Source organism: Silene latifolia, chromosome 11 (assembly GCF_048544455.1).
Source record: "Silene latifolia isolate original U9 population chromosome 11, ASM4854445v1, whole genome shotgun sequence".
Taxonomy (NCBI): domain Eukaryota; kingdom Viridiplantae; phylum Streptophyta; class Magnoliopsida; order Caryophyllales; family Caryophyllaceae; genus Silene; species Silene latifolia.
In genome coordinates, this window is record NC_133536.1 from 16,795,096 (window position 1) to 16,816,041 (window position 20,946).

The following is a 20,946-nucleotide window of genomic DNA, read 5'->3' on the forward strand; positions in this document are numbered from 1 at the left end:
GCAAGTGTTTATAATAACGACATAGGTAAGAAAAACAAAGACTGCCAATAAAATATTACAATGTTACGCATTAGTTTTGTTACTTTGTTTCTATTTTATACAAAGTACACTAAATTTAGTATGTGGGATGCTCGTGAGCTTGGGTACCAATGGTTTTGGTGTCGTTCATACTAGAATCGGAGTCTATTTATAAAGATCTTAGTGACAATAGTGACAGTTGTTGGAAGGTAAAGATCATTGTTCGTTGGATTCACATTGGTTATACCTTAGAATGGTTTTCCACGGTGAATATAATTTGGGGACTAGTTGATGAGGGATATTCTTTATTTTTATCCACATCGCCCCTTGGTTGTGGGGTCTACACTGTTGGTCGTCTGATTGTCATGTTCGATCCCCCAAGGTGTTTCAGTGTTTCTTCACTGGTTGTAGAGTCTACATAATTGCTTTCTGCCTTCAATTATTTATATGCCCATTGTGGTGTAATAAGTACATCTTGTTCTTGTCACATGACTGCCTAATTGTCTCGACGTCTAATAAATACTATCAATTTTGTTGATGTTGTGAAGAAGGGTCTCGTGTCCGATCCAACAGAGTTATCCATGAATTGATGCCTATGTCCCTCGTTGTTATATATCTTCTTGTCGTAGCAATATCGTTTGTTGTTTGCTATCTAGTGTTACTTTAGTAAAATAATTCACTAGTCCTTAATTAGGACATTGTATTTATTTCCAGTTGTCAAAAGGAAGAAAAAAAAAAACACTATGCTCACCAAAAATAGAATTAGTTATTTGCAATTGATTTACCCAAAATGAAAAATGGGTCGTTTTAAATAGATACAAGGATTACTATTATAATATATCCTAAATTAGATAACTACTAGGTTTGATGCCCGACTACACCCGGGCTACCTTTATTTACCATTTAATTTTATTTTCTATGAAATACGATTCGCTAAATTTGGTTAAAACATACTTTACAATTTATATCTTGAAATTATGATGAGATGTAAAATTAATCAACAATTTATGAGACACGTTCACCATTCCCGTTGTTAATACTATTACTTTCACTACATCCCCGATTAGTACTATTACGTTCATTACTTTTTCGATTACTGTTGTTTCTTTAACTACTCTTGCTATTTTTACGGTTAATCCGTTAGTTTTCTCAAACTCATATATTTAAATAAATTAATATTTTCCTAAAATCGGAATTGTTAGTTAATTTTTCATAGTATCTCCGTTGTTTCTATTGTTACTTTCATTACATGTGTTGTGACTACTATTACTTTCACTTCTCTCGCCGTCATCATTTTTTCTTTCACTACTCCCGCATTCATTATTGTTAATTTTACTACTCCCGTTGCGAGTATGACTTTCACTACTATCGTTTCTATAATTGTTGCTTTTAGTATTCACATGGTTAGTTACTATCATATTAATTGATTATCTGGTTGTATTAGAGTTTTATATATATATATATATATATATATATACTAAATAAATCTGAAATATTTGATTAGAATATTATTTAAGAGCAATTATATTATTATTTACTAATTAAATTACAAATCAAAATAATTATGGAATATTATATTTTTTTTGGAAATCTAGCTTGATTTATTTATCTTTTAATAGTTACCAAAATATAACATACTTATATTATATTCATGTATCTTAAATAATTAACATCTTTTTTATACTAATTAATACCATAAGTGTAACATGTTTATTTTAAGGAAAATCACCATATTATGTTATTTTCTAAATTTATACTTCAACCAAAACTATATAATATTTACATTAAAGTCCCTTGTTCAGGTCCATCACACAGTGCTATGATTAAAAACTATATAGTATAATTAATTTGTATAGATTTATTTAATTACATTGAAGTACCTTGGTTTCTGGAATTAATATATAGTACTAGAATTGGTGCCCGGCTTCGCCCGGGCTATCTCTAATTGCCATTATTTTTTTTTTATTAAATAAAATTACTTAAAGTTGCACAACTCATAAATTTATCATTAATATATTTTTCTATGACATATCCTAAAATTACGATGAAATAAATTTTGAGACAAATTCACTACTCCCGCTATTAATATTTTACTCTTATTAATGAAACAATAGTAATAACATTTCACTACTTGCCTTGTAATCATAGTTACTCTTACTACTCCCGCCGTAATTATTATTACTGTCACTACTGCCGCATTAATATTGATAATTTCACTACTCCCGCCGTAATTATTGTTACTTTCACTATTGTCGCATTAATATTGATTATTTCACTACTCCCGTTGTTGTTTCTACCACTTTCACTAATCTCGCTGATAATATTGTTACTTTTACTATTCAAATGAGTGATTACTATCATATAACTATATCCAATGTTACTACAATTCTTTTCTTTACTGACGAAATTAATTTTACTACTTAGGCATACAATTTTAAGAGGATTATATATTTATATAAATATATTACATATATGCATTAAATCAAATCGAAAGAATTATGCAATATTATATATTATGGAATCTAACTTGGATTATTTATAACCTACTTATATTATATTTTTGTATGTTAAATAATTAACATCTCTATACATCTAATAAACTATGAAGTTTAATAAAATTGCATAGATTTTAAATTTAATACATAATTTTATGATGATAATAATTAATACCATAAGTGTGCATGGTTATACTAATTAATTATTTTATTTTTAGGAAATTAACCATCTTTCAGTCATCTATAAATATTTAGGAAAATTATTAAGCATCTTATTTCTTTTAGTCTCCTTGAAATTGACCATCTTAATTAATTATTTTATTTAAGAAAATTGACCATCTTAATTAATTATTTTATTTTAAGGAAATTGACCATGTTTTAGTCTCTTACAAATGTTTAGGAAAATTACCAAGTTTCAATATAATTTAATTTCAACCCAAACTATATAATATTTGCATTGAGATCCCTTAATCGGGTCCATCACACGGTGTTAGTGATTTAAAACTATATTGTATAATTAATTTGTATAACTTTCTTTAATTACATTGAAGTCCCTTGGTTTCTGGATTTAATATATAGTATTGATTGATTGATTGATTGATTGATTGAGATATGAAAGATATTTGGAGTAGATTCATATTCAACTCGTCTTTACTAACCAACAATTCGACAAAGATATATACAATGAATGAAAATTTAGAGCTATAATTTTATAATTTATGACATTGTCCATTTTTAAAAAGTACTCCTTTATCTTAATTATTTGTTTAATTATTTATTTTTTCGGATATTTTCTAAAATGTTTCATTTGTTAGTTCATGCTCACAACTACGTGGTTGGAGAAAAGAATATAGTGTTTGATTAGTCTTCGAGCGAATGCATAAATTTGTTAGCGGTAGTGAGGTTGATTACATACTTTAAACAATTTAAACATTGACAATACAAAATTTAAAAATACATACTTATAAGGAGTGTTTTTAGACTACCGGCCAATTTTTGTGATGAGTTACGATCTATGGTATCGAAGTTTTGGTGGGGTTCGGATAATGGAAAAAGGAAGATGTCGTGGGTTGCCTGGCGAACTTTGTGTCGGTCTAAGGCAAAGGGAGGGCTCGGATTTCGGGACTTTGAGGATTTTAATAGGGCTCTATTAGCTAAACAAGCTTGGAGATTATTATGTGAGGATGGTAGTTTAATGGGACGGGTGTTGAAAGGTAAGTATTTTCCTAATTGTTCGTTTATGGATGCTGAAATTGGAATTAATCCGAGTTATACGTGGAGGAGTATTTTTGGAGCTAAGGATGTTATGGGGCTTGGGGTTCGGAGGCGTGTGGGGTCGGGGGTCGATGTCCGGGTATGGACGGACCCATGGGTACCAGGGACGAGTTCCAGGTGTGTTATTTCTCCACGGGCTGGTGCGGATATTGATATGAGGGTTGCGGAGTTGTTGGTTCATGGTGAGCACAGGTGGGATGATGCAAAGATTAGTGAGTTGTTTTTGCCTTTTGAAGCTGAGAGAATAAGGAGTATCCGACTTGGTGACGGGGGTGATGTGGATAGTTGGGTATGGGATCATACACGTGATGGGGAGTATTCTGTGAAGACCGGTTATAGGTTGCTCGTTGAGGATGGAGCGTCGGAGGTGGAGCAGTCCGATTTTGCGAATGAAGGTTGGTTATGGAAGGCGATTTGCAGGGGCGGCCCATAGGTAGAGCAATTCAGCTCTTCGCACAGGGGCCCATAAGACAAAAGGGCCTCAAATTTTCAAGTCCAGCCCGTTAATAATTAATAGGTAGAAGAAAAAGAACTTAACATTACTTGGCCCAAATCAACAGACTAAATAAGAGCTTATGGCTAGTTATTTATCACTGGGCCCAAAACAATACCAATCTTTATACTCCGTATTTATTTTGCAAAGTGTGAGTGCATGGCATCAAATCTAAATATCTAATCTATCCTAAAGTCTCGCCTATTGACTTTTGTTTCTTCTTAACTTTTTCTTTGGGTTTAAAGTATCAGTGTATAAATTTTTCTATTTTTATTTCTTAGTTGTTTCGAGGGATGCATAATTCTATTATTTTCTCTCGGTTTTTTTGATTAATATAGTTGATAAATTTACTCTAATAGACTTTATTTTAGGGTGGCTATCTCAAATCTAATAATGAAAATTACACCGAAAATTTACGGGTTTTTTTGTTACAATTTTGAGATCTTTTATCAAATTTAGCCGTGTTTTAGTTCATGCAAATGAAGAAGGGTCAGTTCCCACGAGTAGAGGGATTAATATTTAGTGGTCGGGTCAAATTGCCTAAAATAACGTCAAGGGAAGGTCGGGCACCGGGCCAGGCTAGGCCAGCTCTAGTTGTAATTAAGGGCCTCCAATGAATATTTCGAACAGGGCCACTGAAATTCATTGGCCGCCCCTGGCGATTTGGAAGGCACCTGTTCTCCCGCGGATAAAGGTTTTTATGTGGCAATTATGCCATGAAGCGCTTCCAACAAAGGTCAACATTGCTCGTCGTCTGGGTAGTGAAGATGTCGCGTGTCCTCGCTGCCATAGTGAGCGAGAGTCTTGTCTTCATGCTATACGGGGTTGTGGTTGGGGTAAGGAGATTTGGGATGAAGTGGGGATTGGGTCTGGGATGTGGCGGGGTGTTGCTTTGGTGAGAGACTGGGTGGAGGAGACTATGAGGGAATTGGGGGAGAAGGAGAGGGTGTTGTTCCTTGTTACTTGTTGGGTTTTGTGGGAGAGGAGGAATAGGATGATTTTTGAGGAGGAGAGGTGGGATGTGGGGACGATTATGAGGAGAATTAGGGGTATCATATGGGAGATGGAGTCGGTACAGGACAATGAGGTTTCGAGGAGTGTGGTAGGGAGCCGGCTAGGGAGCTGGGAACCGCCGGGAAGTGGAGTGTCTAAAATCAATACAGACGCAGGGGTCGTGGAGGGAGTAGGGGTGGGATTGGGAGCGGTTAGTCGGAACTCGGCGGGTGAGGTGGAGTGGGCTGTGGTGGTGCAACGTGGTGCGGGGTGTGCAGTAGATATGGCGGAGGCTGAAGCGATATTGTTGGGACTACGTGAAGCAATCAGGATGCAGTCAAGAAATGTTGTTATTGAAAGCGATTGTCTGATCGTGGTTGATGATTTGAATAGGAATAAACGTGGTAAGAGTGAATTATTTGTGATATATGAGGAAATAAGACAGCTTAGTTTAAGTTTTGAGTCGATTGTTTTTAAGCATATTAGTAGGAATTTTAATAAGTTAGCTCATGTGATAGCTCACGCTATGCCATGGTTTCATGGTAGACGGTTTTGGACGTCGGATTTGCCAGCTGAGCTTGGTGTTGTAGCGCTCTCTGATGTTAGTAATTTAATATAAGGCCTTTATGGTTTTTTTAAAAAAAAAAAAAAAAAAAATCCTAACAATCACTTATATATCAACAAATAATGTCTGTAATACAATCACAATCACCCCAACCCAAACCATGTACTAAAAAAACATCACTCCATATATTCAAAGACAGTAATTACTAGCATGATATATTAAATCTCGGTTTTAATCTTGATACAGAAAGGAAACATTTGTCCCTCGTCGATTTCAATTAGTTTACATAAATGCGTCAATACTTGGCCATCTCGAGTGGCAAAACACACCCGCTAAAACTCTACCCGTCAAATAATTTATACTCCACCGTGATACGGTGACAATACTCAAACTTAATACCATGAGTCCATGATCAACACTAGTCATCACTAATAATAATAGCTAGCAAATAAACAATAGATTTTCTAGCAATAATAACATAATTAAATACATATTATAGACTATTTAATTATACTTCTTAATTTCGAAGTAATAATTAATAATTAACTAATAAAAGCTTTTAAGTCTTCAAATTTTGATGATCTGGGAGCTCTAATTCTTCATGTTTTTGCATTTTGCCATGAGGTAAGTATATTATGACATTTGATGTAGCATCAAAATGTCTATTAAAATGATTCCAAAATTGAGTTTTCTCAGATGATGAATCTACCATTTCTTCATCAATTAACCCATTTAAGATTTCTGGCATTGGTTGACCTTTCATCATTGTTTCCCAATAGTCCATTGGTCCGCTCCTTGTTGCACCACTTTCATTTGAAAACTGTTCAAAAATCGAAAACATATATGAAAAACAAGTTATTAACTCATTTACAATAAGTGGGTACTAGAAGTTATGAGCGATATTTAATCAAAGGTAAACTCATGACCGGGATGTATCGAATAACCAAGTTTATTGATAAATAAAAATACAAGAAGGGAAAAATGATAATTGTGTCTATGTATATTACATAAGAACTTTCATTTTTGAAGTAAGCCTTTCAATTCTAAAACTAGACAAATAAGAAAAAAAAAAAAAAAAAAATACTCCTACTTCACATGAAATTTATGTCTTAGATTGTTGAGAAAAGCTTAAGGAGTATAAGATTAAACATTTCATAACATTTAGACCACAAATTCAAAATTTTATTATTATCGGACATCAGCTTAGACTTTTGGTTGAAATAAATATCGTATGACGTGATATCAGATGATAAAACCCTAAGATCTCAAGTTCAAATCCTCGAGAATCGAGATACACATGGAAAAATATAAGATATATTTGCATGAAGAAGACATGGAGAATGAATTATGAAAGATTAGAACTTACCAAGAGAAGAAGGAAGAAGAAGAAAATGAAGAAAACACAAGGAAACTTCATGGCTAAGATTGCATATATGAAAATCAATTTGTTTATGTTTGGATGTCTGTCTAGATATGAACAAAGGAAGGTATATTACTTGTTATTTTTATATTTGTAAGGGTAATTTAAATTTTATTACTGGTCTTAATGTGTTTATAGTATTTTATAGTATAGTGAAAAAGTATGCATGAAATAGTAGTAATAGTGTAGTAATCTTTATGTGCTGTGATTCGACTGTGCAAAATGTATATTTGATCATCAAATAAAAAGGGCACTTAGAAAAGTCAAAGTGTAATGATTCTATGATAATCACACCTTTTAATTTCTTTCTATTACCTTCTTTTGTGATAAGTACAACTCAATTTGACATGATCATCTTATTTGCTTACACGACAGTTTATATGTATTTTTGATCTTAATTATGTAAGAAATGGTATAATAATACTCAAGAGTCCTAGTAGCTAGAAATTTACAATATGAATAATATTATGATGGTATAATTATAAGTTCAGTTTTATAGGGTACATATAAATAGTCTAAATAAATAAAGAATTAAAGTGTGTCCGAAGAGAACATGTTAACAAATTCTTATATACGATTAATAGACTATGAAACCTGATCTTATGTTATGATCATAAGAGTGCGGTAATATCGTATGTAATACTTCGTCATGAATTTTAACACTATCAACTCGATGAAATTTCGAATTTGTAGTTAAGTTAAAACAATCCGACCTTGCCATCAACTCTTCAAAAGACATTTTCATGTTAAAATAACTATAGAATTCTCTACTCTAATTCCATATTGAAGCTTTTGGGGCATTATAAATTATTGTCCATGTTTCTATTACACTATACTTTGTGTTTTATTTACACCGCTCTCTATGTTTCAGTGAATAGTTTACACTTACTTTATTTTGTGAGGGAAATAAAGCAAATGTGAACTATTAACTGAGCAAAAGGGTATCACAGAGTATAAAATTATCGAAAATAAAACCTAACTAGTATTGGTGCCCAGCTTCGCCCGTGCTACCTCTACTTACCATTAATTATTTTTTTCATTAAATAAAATTACTTAAAGTTGCATAACCCATAAATTTATCATTAATATATTTTTTTATAACATATCCAAAAATTACGATGAAATTAATTTTGAGACAAATTCACTACTCCCGCTATTAATATTTTACTCTTATTAATGAAACAATAGTAATAACATTTCACTACTTGCCCGTAATCGTTGTTACTTTCACTACTCCGTAATTATTGTTACTGTCACTACTACCGCATTAATATTGATAATTTAACTACTCTCGCCGTAATTATTGTTACTTTCATTATTGCCGCATTAATATTGATTATTTTACTACTCCCGTTGTTGTTTCCACCACTCTCACTAATCTCGTTGATAATGTTGTTACTTTTACTATTCAAATGAGTGTTTACTATCATATAACTATATCCAATGTTACTACAATTCTTTTCTTTACTGACGAAATTACTTTTACTACTTAGGCATGCAATTTTAAGAGAACTATATATTTTTATAAATATATTTTATAAATATATTAATCTACACTGCTCTCTCTGTTCCAGTGAATAGTTTACACTTACTTTATTTTGTGAGGGGAAATAAAGCAAATGTGAACTATTAACTGAACAAAAGGGTATCACGGAGTATAAAATTATCGAAAATAAAACCTAATTAGTACGGAGTATATAATCGAATAGTTATTAAAAATAGCGATTGGCATAAAATGTAGTATTTATAATTCTTTCAATACTTTTTAAACTATTTGTTGCCCTTCATATTTACTCGTATGAAATTATCACTCTTTTAATTTCATTATAAGAGTTTCTTTATTTTGTGTTTTAATATGAGCAATAGGATGTCAAATGCCAAAAATAACATGTGAACATTGCCGACATGGAGTCATTTGTATTCTTGTGTTCTTGTGAAACTTGTAGTGGTAGATTAACGGTGTTCAATGCGTGTTGAATCCGTGTTCTTAAGTACAGAATTTTTCTGCATATTTAAAAATTTACTATTATGAATAATTGGTAAATTATATATCAAAATGATTATTATTTTACGATATGTTACTCTATTTCTAAGCATCCTCAATCGATAGACTGACCCCAAAAAATCAACTTGTTTTACATATAAACAGAATACTTTATTAAAAGAAAATTACTGATTAACACACATCTGACTTACTCGCCACTAAAATCCATCATTATTTATAATTTGGTAAAATAAATTATTTTTGTTAATAATAATTTGTTAAATATCAAACGAAACACTTAGCATGCATGTAACACAATATAGGTTTTAATTTAAGCAAAATTTTATGTAAAACTTGATAACGAGAATACAACGATTTCACACAAAGTTAAATTAAATTTCACATACACTTAAATACCATCCTATTATAGTATTCCATATGTATGCGTACAACAGATTATGTTTTTCATATTTAACCTAATAAAGAGAAAACATCGATTTTACACAAAGCTTGCTTAAAACTCATATACACTTATGTATTATCGTATTCAACCTATCTAGCCTCACATCACACACATCAATTCGAATTTTTCATCCATCATAATAAAAGTACAAAACTAATTTCATTTCCATGAAAAATACACCATCAGTAGTTGTAATATGATATATCGATACGTCTTTTCTTTCCTTATTCTTCTCTCATTTTCTAATGGTCTAAAACACATGTTGTTAAATTATTTTTCTCATATGTTTATATCTAAAAAGTTAATATTTTTACACATCAATGAATGTTCACCAACCATCCATAGTGCATGGAAAAAGTATTGTACATCATTATGATTTATGAACCATATAATAAAATCTTTATGAGTTGATGGTATATATTAAACCAGTCAAATATGTAGGTTAGGTTTAGCTTTTTGAGAACATGCACTATTCCTATAAGTCAAAAGAAATGGACTACACCAAAGTTTTATGGTTTATCTATACAATTATGACCTTTTTACAGATCACGTTTCCACTGTTGTATTACACTTATTAAGCATTTTTGCCGGACTCTAAAAGTTGACTTTATACTTTGTGCGCGAGGTATCTCTTAAGACGGTTATATCTATTTTAAAGGTAAAACGGATTTAGTATTACCCTATATAAATTCATGAAACATAACTTTTGTTATTCCCTAATTCCTACGTATTATGTTCTTTGTCTTATCAATTTATTTGACTTGTTTTTTTTGTTTAAGACGGATTTATATTTTGGAATTTACTTAGTGATTGGTCCAGAAGTAAGATGTCAACGCTTTTGGGTCCCACACCCACATTTTATTACGCATTATGTTTTTGTTAAATAGCGACCTGACGTGTCTAAGAAATGAGTATAGTTGCAATAATAGTTTGGATTAAATAAAAAGTCAACTTACACATAATTAGCTCTATAGAATATTGGCCGATATTTGTGTTTATAATTAGCAATAAGACAAAGTAAGGGTCCATGGTTTTTGTTCCTAAATCAGGAAAGGCATCTTGAGCAAGTGAAGTAGTTCCACAAGGCCAAGTAGCTAGATCAAATTATAGACAAAAGGGAACTACAAGGACATATAGTAGAACGAAGGAGTAATATTTACTATTCCAAATCTCAAAAAATATTTAAAATTATCTATTAAGTTACTCGAAAAACTTTAAATAATATGAGACCTGAGGAAATTAAACTACGAGAATAAACTTTTCAATCCCAAAATTCCACTCCTAGTTCCCACCTGATTATTTATTACAGGTGAGAATTATATAAAAGATTTTAACGGTTAATTTAACCTTTTATATTCAAGAAAAGTCGAACCAAAATGTTGATATTAAAAACTTTCTAAATAGTTAAGTGAACTATTTAAAACGGGTTGATTTAGCTTCAGGTTTTGGCCAAATCAAACCAACGCCAAATGAATCAAATTAGCATGTGTTTTTGCACACCCCTATACATGATCAGTCGAATTATGCAATTATCGTGTTAAGCTAACTTTGTGAGTACATTGTAGCTGATATTAAAAGTTATGATATATACGTACCGTCATTAACTACACATAACTCCAACTCAAAATAACATATCTCACAGTATATATAAAAAAAGTATTTTTAATTAAGAAGACCTTCATATATACTTTCTTACAACACCAGCAAGTTATGACTGACACATATACTGATATACATACTATCGAGTATTAAAAATGATAGATATTAGATAGATATAACTTAAAAATAATAATACAAATTCGTGTTTACGATAGGCATACATACGTTTTCGTATTAAACCTAAAATAAAATGTCTAGAACTAACAAAAAAAACTAATCACATTTATCCACGTGAGGTGCTATTTAAACCGTTCAAATATTATCCGTTTTAAGATAGCGGAAGTGACAACGCACGGTCCACTATGGGAGAAAGATATGATGGGAAGGCATAAAAGTATAAAAAATTTACATAAATAGTGAGTGCAAGTTAACCAAACGGCTATGCTATGATTAATTTTTGAATCAAAACTTTGATACTTAACTTTTTGATCATCTGACTTTGAATGTGTATGCATTATGCATTTAATCTAAATCTTTGTGCTGGCATTCATCTAATCTGCTGATGGAGCCCATTGATTCAGTTATCTACTCGAATGTTTCCGCCGATTTGCTTTTAAGTCACTAGTATATTAGAATGAATCATCTATCATTTTGACCATATATTTTTATACGCAAATTCTTATTTCAGACGGGTTATTTTCTCGTCTAAAATAAGACCGATAAAATATTGTCATTTTTTAAAAGAATGTAATCATTTAATGACAAAACTAGTGTAGATCCCGCGCAATGCACGGTAAATTTAGGCTTTTTAATTTTTAGTATATTAGTTATAGATATGATTTATATCTCGCGAATTTTTATAAAAAATAACTAATATTAAAATTAATCAAAAGAATTGAATAATTCCATGAATTGTGTTTTTTATGAAAATATTTTAACTACATCAATTTTTTTTTTTAAAAAAAAATTCATCACGAAGTTAATAATAGGAGATACAGTTTATATGTGATGGGGCATATTCTGCATCCGCTGACCGAGTCAACATATTGAGCAAGGTCAAAGATCAAGAGACAGCAAGTCAACATGTTAGACCGCCTAACCGACGCAGCCTGTCGGCCGGTCACTTTGGGTCTCGGTACTGCAACCGCCACCGGAGACATGTCCGCATACTCATATCCAAGACCCCTCGGCATGGAGTCAACAGGGCCCGCCGGCCTGCCATGGGTCCCTCGGCCGAGGGTAGAACAGATTTTCCACCTGCTACGCCACTTGGCCACTACGTGACAAAAGGTGAAAGTCTATAAATACTCCTCAACCCTCATTGAGGAAAGGATCCACAATCTAACCTAAAACTCACTATTCATCTGGTATAAACTCCCTTATCTCTCTACAATATACTTTGTCAAGTAACATACAACTTAATTCCTTTAAGTTCACTGACTTGAGCGTCGGAGTGAGTACGCTCGGTGCAAAGCCGAGCCCTCAGTTTGTTCATCGTTTCAGGAGAGACCGAGAGGAAGAGTCAAGGCAAGGAAGGACATCCATTCACCAAGCTTGCGTGGTAAACAATACTGCTCTGGAATTACACCCGGAACAATATGTATAGATTATTTTAAATGGAAAATTAGTTTAATAAATGAAAATCTAATTTGTTTCCATTTATAAGTTTGACCACTTTGGAGAGAAAACTTTAGAGAAGTTGTATTCTCTTAGTATATAGAAGGATTTATACTTTTAAAATTTGCACCTCATTAATATTTATAAGTTTACTCTATTGTATTTTGATATGAAACAAAAAAATTGAAATAGAAAACTAATAAAAAAAATTATTTAAGTTGTGAATTTTTTATAGTGAATTTATTTGTCACGAAGCTAATAGTAAGCATATGTCAAGTTATTTTCTACAATAATAATTATTGCATTATTGAAAAATTTAGCAACTTATACTTTATAATTTAATATCAAATTTATTTTATTTTAATGAAAAAATCATAATTATGAATTTATTTAAAAAATTAGAGTTTATTTATAATAATCATTTAATGACAAAATGGTATAACTGGAGTTGTCATTTTTACCCTAAAAATGATGTGAAAAATAATGGTATCATGTTATCAGAAAATAGCAACATTTTATTGTAAAACGACAACATGTTGTCCGTCTTATTTCAGATGTGAAACAACCGTCTGAAGCAAGACGCGCTGATCTTTATATAATCATTTTGGAATTGGGATGCTAAAGAGTATCTAAACATATACCGAGTATATTTTATCGACAATTAGGGCAATGTCTTCCAAAATACCGAGATTTTGAAATATGATACTGATGAGGTTTGAACTCAAATTAAGAGTATCATTACTTATAACTTTACGTTTTTACCCGTCTAATTAAGTTAATTGACATTTAATTCGAGATATATTAATAACAATAACTAACAATAACAATAAGCACCAAAAAACAATAACAATAACAATGTAGCACAACTCCCTTGCGGGACGGACATAGTTAGGACTGAGGAGGGAAAGGGACTTGAAAAGCAAGAAGATTATTTTGGTGAAACGAGAGAAAAAATCTAATGAAAATGAGGGACGACATGCAGGAAAGCTACTTCAATGGAATATTGACATTTCATAGATTGTGCAAGTCTTTGATTTATGTAAGTATATAATTATTAATTTATTTATTAATAATTAACAACTAGTATACATCCTCTCGAATTTTCTCAATCGTGCTTTATGTAACTTAATTACGTAGAATACTTTTTAACCTCATACCATGTCTAAGTTAAATTGCCTTTTTTATTTGGTGTGAAATTTTAAAGGTTGTATGAAAAGCCAGATTTCACCCTTTTTTTTTGGAATGGCCAAAACTCATTTTCATAGCGAAACATATTAACGTGTATTTTTAGGATACACATTAGAAAAATTTAAATATTATAGATAGCACTATCATATGAAAAAAAAAAGCAAAATTGGTTGATGTGAGTAGTAAGGACTTTCATATCTTAGACAAGTTCCGAGCTCTTGCTTAAATTGCCTTGTTGGGGAATACTCCTTATCAACAAAAAAAAATGTTGTGTTTAAAATTAAACAACCATTTTTATTAGCTAAATTATACCATGCACCCAGGAGTATGGTGCATGGTACTCCCTCCTCATAAATTTTTTTTATTGTAAAGAAATATTAAATTCAATAAATTATAAAATTATAAAAAATATATTATTATTTATAATTTTTATTTCTCTACAAATAGAGATTATAATTGATATATTTCGTTATTTATTTTAATTTTCCACATATATTCACATCACATAATTGATATATTCATATCATATCACATAATTATTTTATTCCTTTAAATTATTTTGTATTATACAGTTTTGATATGGAATAAAATGTTCAAGATTGTCATTGTTCAATATATTTGAACAAATAGAGTCATATTCACTAAACTAAAAGTGAATATAATAGAGGCATGGGATGAATATCACACTACATATTACATATTCATCAAACTATGCTGTCATATTCACTAAACTAAAAGTGAATATAATAGTATTATATTGTGAATATCGCACTATAAAACACATATTCATTATACAACATTGACATATTCACTAAAATTAAAGTGAATATGATAGTGTTATATCGTGAATGCAACATTACAAAACATTTAAACTGAATATGATAGTGATAACTGCTTCTTATAAGTGGAAGTTAATTTTTTGTTTAAAAAGAAAAAAAAAAAGAGGAAGTTGAGGATGAGTGGAGAATGGGAGGGAGTATAGAGTATCCTACACATGGATGTAGGATATAAGAATTGACTTTTTTGTATAGCCATAACGAAGTTTAGTAAAGAAATTTGTTAACTTTGTTTCCACTTAAATTAAATGGGTTGTGATATCTAAACTAGTTTTGTACCCGCGAATATCGCGGACTTGTTTTATTTGTCCCATTTATTTGCTTTTGTTGACGTCCATCTTTAACTAAAATATAAAATAATTTTTTTTATCGCGAATAAGCTATAAACCAAACATTTGTAAATATTTACTTCTTTTACATTATTTTTCATGATCATAGTAATATAGATAGAAGTTTTAATTTGAATTTTATTTCCATATATTTTAAACATGTTAATATTGTTCATAAATATTTTGTAGTCAACAATTTAATGTAGCTAATTTTATAACTATAAATGTTTGTTTAAATTTTTTATGTATTTATGATGTACGTCATAAATAATTAAGCTAAAAACGGCTGTGTTGTTAGGTCGATAAACAAAGCACTCCAAGATCGTGGTTACATATCTGATAGGTTTTTTTAAGAAAGTTAAATAGATACTATTAATTTAACTTTTCCTCAAAATCTATACTTTTTATCAAAAATATACATGTAAAATAGAGAATCTCGCCGATGATGAATGGTGATGCTTTGTAAGCCAACTAAAAGAGTAAAAAATATGTTTTCGTTTTTCACATTTAGATCCAAACATGTAATCCTCCACACAATCAATAATGTGCAAATTGAGATATTTAAAATTAATTAAATAAGCATCATCTTAATTACAAAACTAACTGTACAACTTATTAAACGTTTAAAATTTTAAAATCTTAAAAGATAGAAATATGGAGTACTTTTAAGAAGACTATGAACATTTAAATCACATGCATATATATACACCTTATTTTTCACTTTTTCGCAAGGGTGCTAATTACAATATTTAAGATGGTTTTGAAATAAATCAAAAGTAACAATATGAGAAATTGTGAAGCTTTATAATCCAAGTTATTGGATTTTTCATTTACCACATATAAGACCTTTTAGCTACTATCTTTATTACTAATGAGGAATTATATGGATAAATTTTACGATTTAAAATTTTAAATAATGAGAGTAAATTCTTAATTTATTTTTGTAATTTAGTACATGATCTTATGGTTTCCACTAAAAAATATTATTAGTAGCTTTATAATCCAAATTATTAGACTTTTTATTTACTACATATAAGGCCTTTTAGCTACTATCTCTATGGTTAATGAAGAGTTAGGTGGACAAATTGTACGATTTAAATGATGAGAGTAAATTGTTAATTAATTTTTATAATTTAAATCATGATCGGTATTATGATTTCCATAAAAAAATATTAATAAATCTTATGAAGAATTTTAATAAATAAGTCTGATGTAGCCTTTATTAACCAATATAAAAATGACATGTGAATTAAAATTAGATGTTTTAAGTAGCCTTTTAACTATATTGTATTTTTTTTTTTTTACAAAAACAGAGTTATAAAAAAAACAATTTACTAAGATCCTTTAAATTCGAATTAAAAACTAAAAATGTTTTGTTTTTACATCAAGTGAGACAATTACGTACCAAATAAGTTTTAATATCATTAGAACATGGTTCAAGGATGGATATCAAGTTTTTGTTCAACTAAATCCTTCTGTTGCCTACACATTTCCCATGTAGTTTATTTTAACGCACTATGTTAATATTATGATAAGACAAAGGAAGAATCACCTACAAAAATAGAATAAGAAACAAACATACATTTAACGATAATTCAATTAATCTTGTAAGAGGGTTTACATAAAGATAGTATAAAATAAATCTACCACAAAACGATATTAGTAGATAAATTACAAAAAACTGTGCATTTTACAATAAGCTTATATAAATTACACAAACAAAACTCGTAGAACATACCTTATGTATAACGTAATTAACTGCACAATCCAACTTTGCAATAATAAGAAAATTGTATCATTCCATCTGTAAAAATAAATCAAGGTGAGAAATACAAATTGACATCAATAAAAGTTATTTAAACAATACCAAGTAAAACACAAATCTTATGTATGATATAACTTTATTTTTTTCACAAATGCAAATGATTAATAAAAATTATATGCAATGGAAAGTTTCAATAACATATGAATATGCCAAAAGGTTAGAAAAAGAGGGTAAAAAATAAAAATGCTTATTTAAAAGACTTTACTTATATTAACTTAGCATTAAATAAGGAGATAAATTTTAGGGGGAGAAAGGAATCATCAAAAAGGAAAAGGAAGAGCTAAAGAGAAAATGAAGAGTTAGAGATGAATAAGGGGTCATAAACGTGATAATAAGTATTCTATCTTAATTCTATGAATGAATATTATTAATTAGTCACATATTATCAAATGAAAGTTTCTTAGTGATTCTACGATGTCGCATGTCTTATACATATGCTCAACGTAGCCTTTTTATATTATTGTATAGATATGACATGTAGATTATGATAGGTAATTTAGCATGCCTTTAAGTTAGATATATAGATTTTGTATTTAGATTATAGAGTTATTGATTTTACATACATAAATATGGAGCAAGGAGAAATGTAATATAAAAAGTTTGCATGAGAGTGGTTTAAAAATTATCTTATGAAATTAAAATAAGACATATAGTTGATGGTTGATAGTTTGGCTTAGTTTTTAATTATATTTATTGATTATTATTATTATTATTATTATTATTATTATTATTATTATTATTATTATTATTATTATTATTATTATTATTATTATTATTAAATCCACTTTGCATGAGAGTGGTTTAAAAATTATCCTATGAAATTAAAATTATCTAAATTTAATTTTTTTTTACCATTAATTATGATAGTAACTTTTAAATGTGAATTGATATTTTTTTTTCATGTGTACTACTATGCTAGTATTTCCAGGTGGACTATATTTTGCCACGTCATAATTAATTGTTGCCATGTCACATTTGTCTACGTGGCGTTTAATGTCTAGCCTTTTAATAATATTTATAGATTAGTGAATTTTTTGACAATATTTGTGTGCGGCTTCCTTAGATGAGAATAATTATTTAAAAATCACCGTTTTTGTTTATCTATTTCTGCCTGAACTCTGCCTTAAGGGGAACATGAGTGTCAAGAAACCAATTTAATCAAAAGTTTAAATTGATGATGGAAGTCCCAAGGTTTTATACTCTTTTTTAGTGTTAAATGAGACATAAGGCTAGTACAATAATATATGAAAGGGCGGAATCCAAACTCGTAACCAACTATTGTCACAATACCTTGGTCTTGACAAGTAGACTAAGATCTCTTCAATAAGAACGGGTTTATACCCTAAGGATGATCAGTCCGTCTTGTTTCAGACCGCCTTATTTCAGGCCGCAATAAGACTTTTCACAAGTGAGACTTTCCCACTCACATTCTAAATGGTTTTTTTTGTGAGAGAAAATGATATCCGTCTGAAATAAGAATTTGTGAAGGATATGTAGTATTGGTGTCATTTCTCTTGGTATAGGATTTCATGAAAATATGTTCTCAATCCAAAGAAAAATGCCCCCACCCACCTAATGTATACAATATAACACCTCCCTAAAAACAATTTGGCTATCAACTTTCAAGCACGCACAAACGCATAACAAAATACAATGGCTTCTTTATTCAATCCTTCTACCATCTTTCTTCACCTCTTACTACTGGTAATTTATCTTATTCCTTCATTCTTTTTCACTTTGATCACTAATTTATCTCTTTTTCATATATTTCGTGTTATTCTTTCTCAAAACTCCTATTTATTCATGTCGCGTATTAGCTATATATATCGCCCCTCTTTCAAACATGATTCATACATCTGATCCTCTCTAGACCCTAGCTATGACGGATTTATTTCGAGTCAATATTGTTTGAAAATTTAACGATATGGTAATAACAATTACTCACATATGTTATGGACCATAGCTTGTCCTTGTATTACATGTTTGACTTTTATATTTCTTCTTAATAATCTTACTATTAAAAAAGTCAAAATTGTAACCCGTACTTCATTTTGATCTTATGATTGTTGTTTTATGTTTTTCATGTTGGTTATAATCTTATAGTACTATTCAAAAAGTCAAAATTATACCCTCGTACTTCTTTCTGATATTATAATTATTATATCGTGTCATGTCGAACATTTGCAGTACATGATCCATGGAAATCTGGCTAGGGAGCTACCAAAGGAAGCAAAACAAAACATTGAAGCTCCATACAATCAACAACATAATCAAGACGACGATCATCTCCGTCTTAATCATATAATAAACCCTAATGATGAAGAACATGGATGTAATCATATGACTACAAATACATCATTAGATCACATGGAGTTATCATGGAACATTCTCTTTCACATTGAAGACCTAAAATTAGGAAAAAAAATCAAATTATATTTCCCTATTAAAAACTCAACTCAAATTTCCCATTTAATCCCTAAACAAGAAGCAGAGTTAATCCCTTTCTCGTCTTCCTACACCGCGAAAATCCTAGAGTTTTTCTCTTTTACCCAAGATTCACCTCAAGCTAAAGCCATAAAAGAGACCCTTAATCATTGTGAACTTCCTCCACTTAATGGTGAGTCCAAATTTTGTGCTACATCTTTAGAGTCAATGTTAGAAAAATTAACCCTTTTGTTTGGTGAAGGCAGTAAATTTAGTGTTTTAACTACTACCCAGGTAAAAAATTGGGTCCCACATTTGCAAAATTACACTATAGTAAAAGATCCTAGGGAAATTAGTGTGAAAAGGATGTTTGGTTGTCATCCTATGCCTTACCCTTATGCAGTGTATTATTGTCATGGTCAAGAAAGTGATAATAAGTTGTTTATGGTTTCACTTGAGGGTGAAGATGGGTTAAAGTTAGATGCTTTGGCTATTTGTCATATGGATACGAGTCAGTGGGACCCGAATCACGCCTCGTTTCGTGTGCTTGGGATCGAACCTGGGTCTGCCCCTGTGTGCCATGTGTTTCCGCAAGATAATCTAGTGTGGGCTTCGTCTCCTGGCGAGGGCAATTAGTGTGGAATTATAGATTGATTGTATGCTATTTGTAAAGGAAGATGAGATCGTGTTATCTGGTACTCTGGTAGTACTGAGTATCGGTATCACCATCTCGCATGCCCTTATGTAGGGTTCTGATATAAGAGGTTACATAAGGGCATGTGAGAGGGTGAGATCGAAACTTGATAGCAGTTAGTGGTAGCCTATTGGCCGTGTGTAAAAAAAATGTGATAGGACTCCTAGTGTACTAGGCTATTAGCAAATGTTGGATGACTCTTGCCTTGATTGATAGATTTGGCAATGCTTTGTAATTTGGGGAATGTTTTTCCAAAATGGGTTTTAAATACATACAAATTAACAAAATGGGTTGGGTTTTAAAGTATTTACCCAAAATGGGTCCACGTCATCACCGAAGCTAGGCTCGGATTCAAGTCGCTCTCCCGCTCAACGACCTTACCCAAAGTGTAACTTAATGTTCGCCCAAACCGCAGTACGCTACTTCAAGGCAAGTCGCTCGGGGAGCGAGCGATTTCAGTTCAAATCGCCCTCCCCCATAGCGACTTGGGTCTTTGCCAAAAAAAAAAAAAAAAAAAAAAAAAAAAAAGAAGAAGAACGCAGTTTAACAGGATCGAACTCAAAACCATCTACAAAATTGACACTTATTCTATACTACCTAACCAGCTGAGCAATCAAATTTACATGTCAAAATAAAGTGCTTAAAAATATTATTGAGTAATTGCTGTTCAAGTCTCAGAATGCATTTATTACTACTAACATTAAATATCTAATTTTATTCTCCCTATT

The 20,946-nt window shown here is 30.7% G+C and overlaps 2 protein-coding genes and 1 long non-coding RNA gene across 3 annotated transcripts; 2 read left to right on the forward strand and 1 right to left on the reverse strand.

Moving 5' to 3' along the window:
- Nucleotides 1-3,528: 3,528 nt before the first annotated feature.
- On the forward strand, nucleotides 3,529-4,221 carry LOC141612995 (putative mitochondrial protein AtMg00310). The gene has a single exon (XM_074431738.1). The coding sequence runs from the start codon at nucleotides 3,529-3,531 to the stop codon at nucleotides 4,219-4,221; it is 693 nt and encodes a 230-aa protein (XP_074287839.1).
- A 1,806-nt stretch (nucleotides 4,222-6,027) lies between these two features.
- Nucleotides 6,028-7,501, reverse strand: LOC141612742 (uncharacterized). Its single transcript, XR_012529182.1, has 2 exons — nucleotides 7,206-7,501; nucleotides 6,028-6,659 (listed from the first exon to the last, which is right to left on the reverse strand). It is a non-coding gene; the product is annotated as an uncharacterized LOC141612742 (long non-coding RNA).
- An 11,153-nt stretch (nucleotides 7,502-18,654) lies between these two features.
- Nucleotides 18,655-20,435, forward strand: LOC141612743 (BURP domain-containing protein BNM2A). The gene is made up of 2 exons (XM_074431519.1): nucleotides 18,655-18,804; nucleotides 19,288-20,435. The coding sequence occupies exons 1-2, from the start codon at nucleotides 18,754-18,756 to the stop codon at nucleotides 20,158-20,160; spliced, it is 924 nt and encodes a 307-aa protein (XP_074287620.1). The 5' UTR covers nucleotides 18,655-18,753; the 3' UTR covers nucleotides 20,161-20,435.
- The last annotated feature ends 511 nt before the right edge of the window (nucleotides 20,436-20,946 follow it).

Excerpts from the sequence above, each read along its gene's own strand:
- LOC141612743 (XM_074431519.1), top strand. The coding sequence starts at position 18,754 with ATGGCTTCTTTATTCAATCCTTCTACCATCTTTCTTCACCTCTTACTA. Across the intron at positions 18,805-19,287 it reads TTCTTCACCTCTTACTACTG|TACATGATCCATGGAAATCT; the intron begins GTAATTTATCTT and ends GAACATTTGCAG.
- LOC141612995 (XM_074431738.1), top strand. The coding sequence starts at position 3,529 with ATGGTATCGAAGTTTTGGTGGGGTTCGGATAATGGAAAAAGGAAGATG.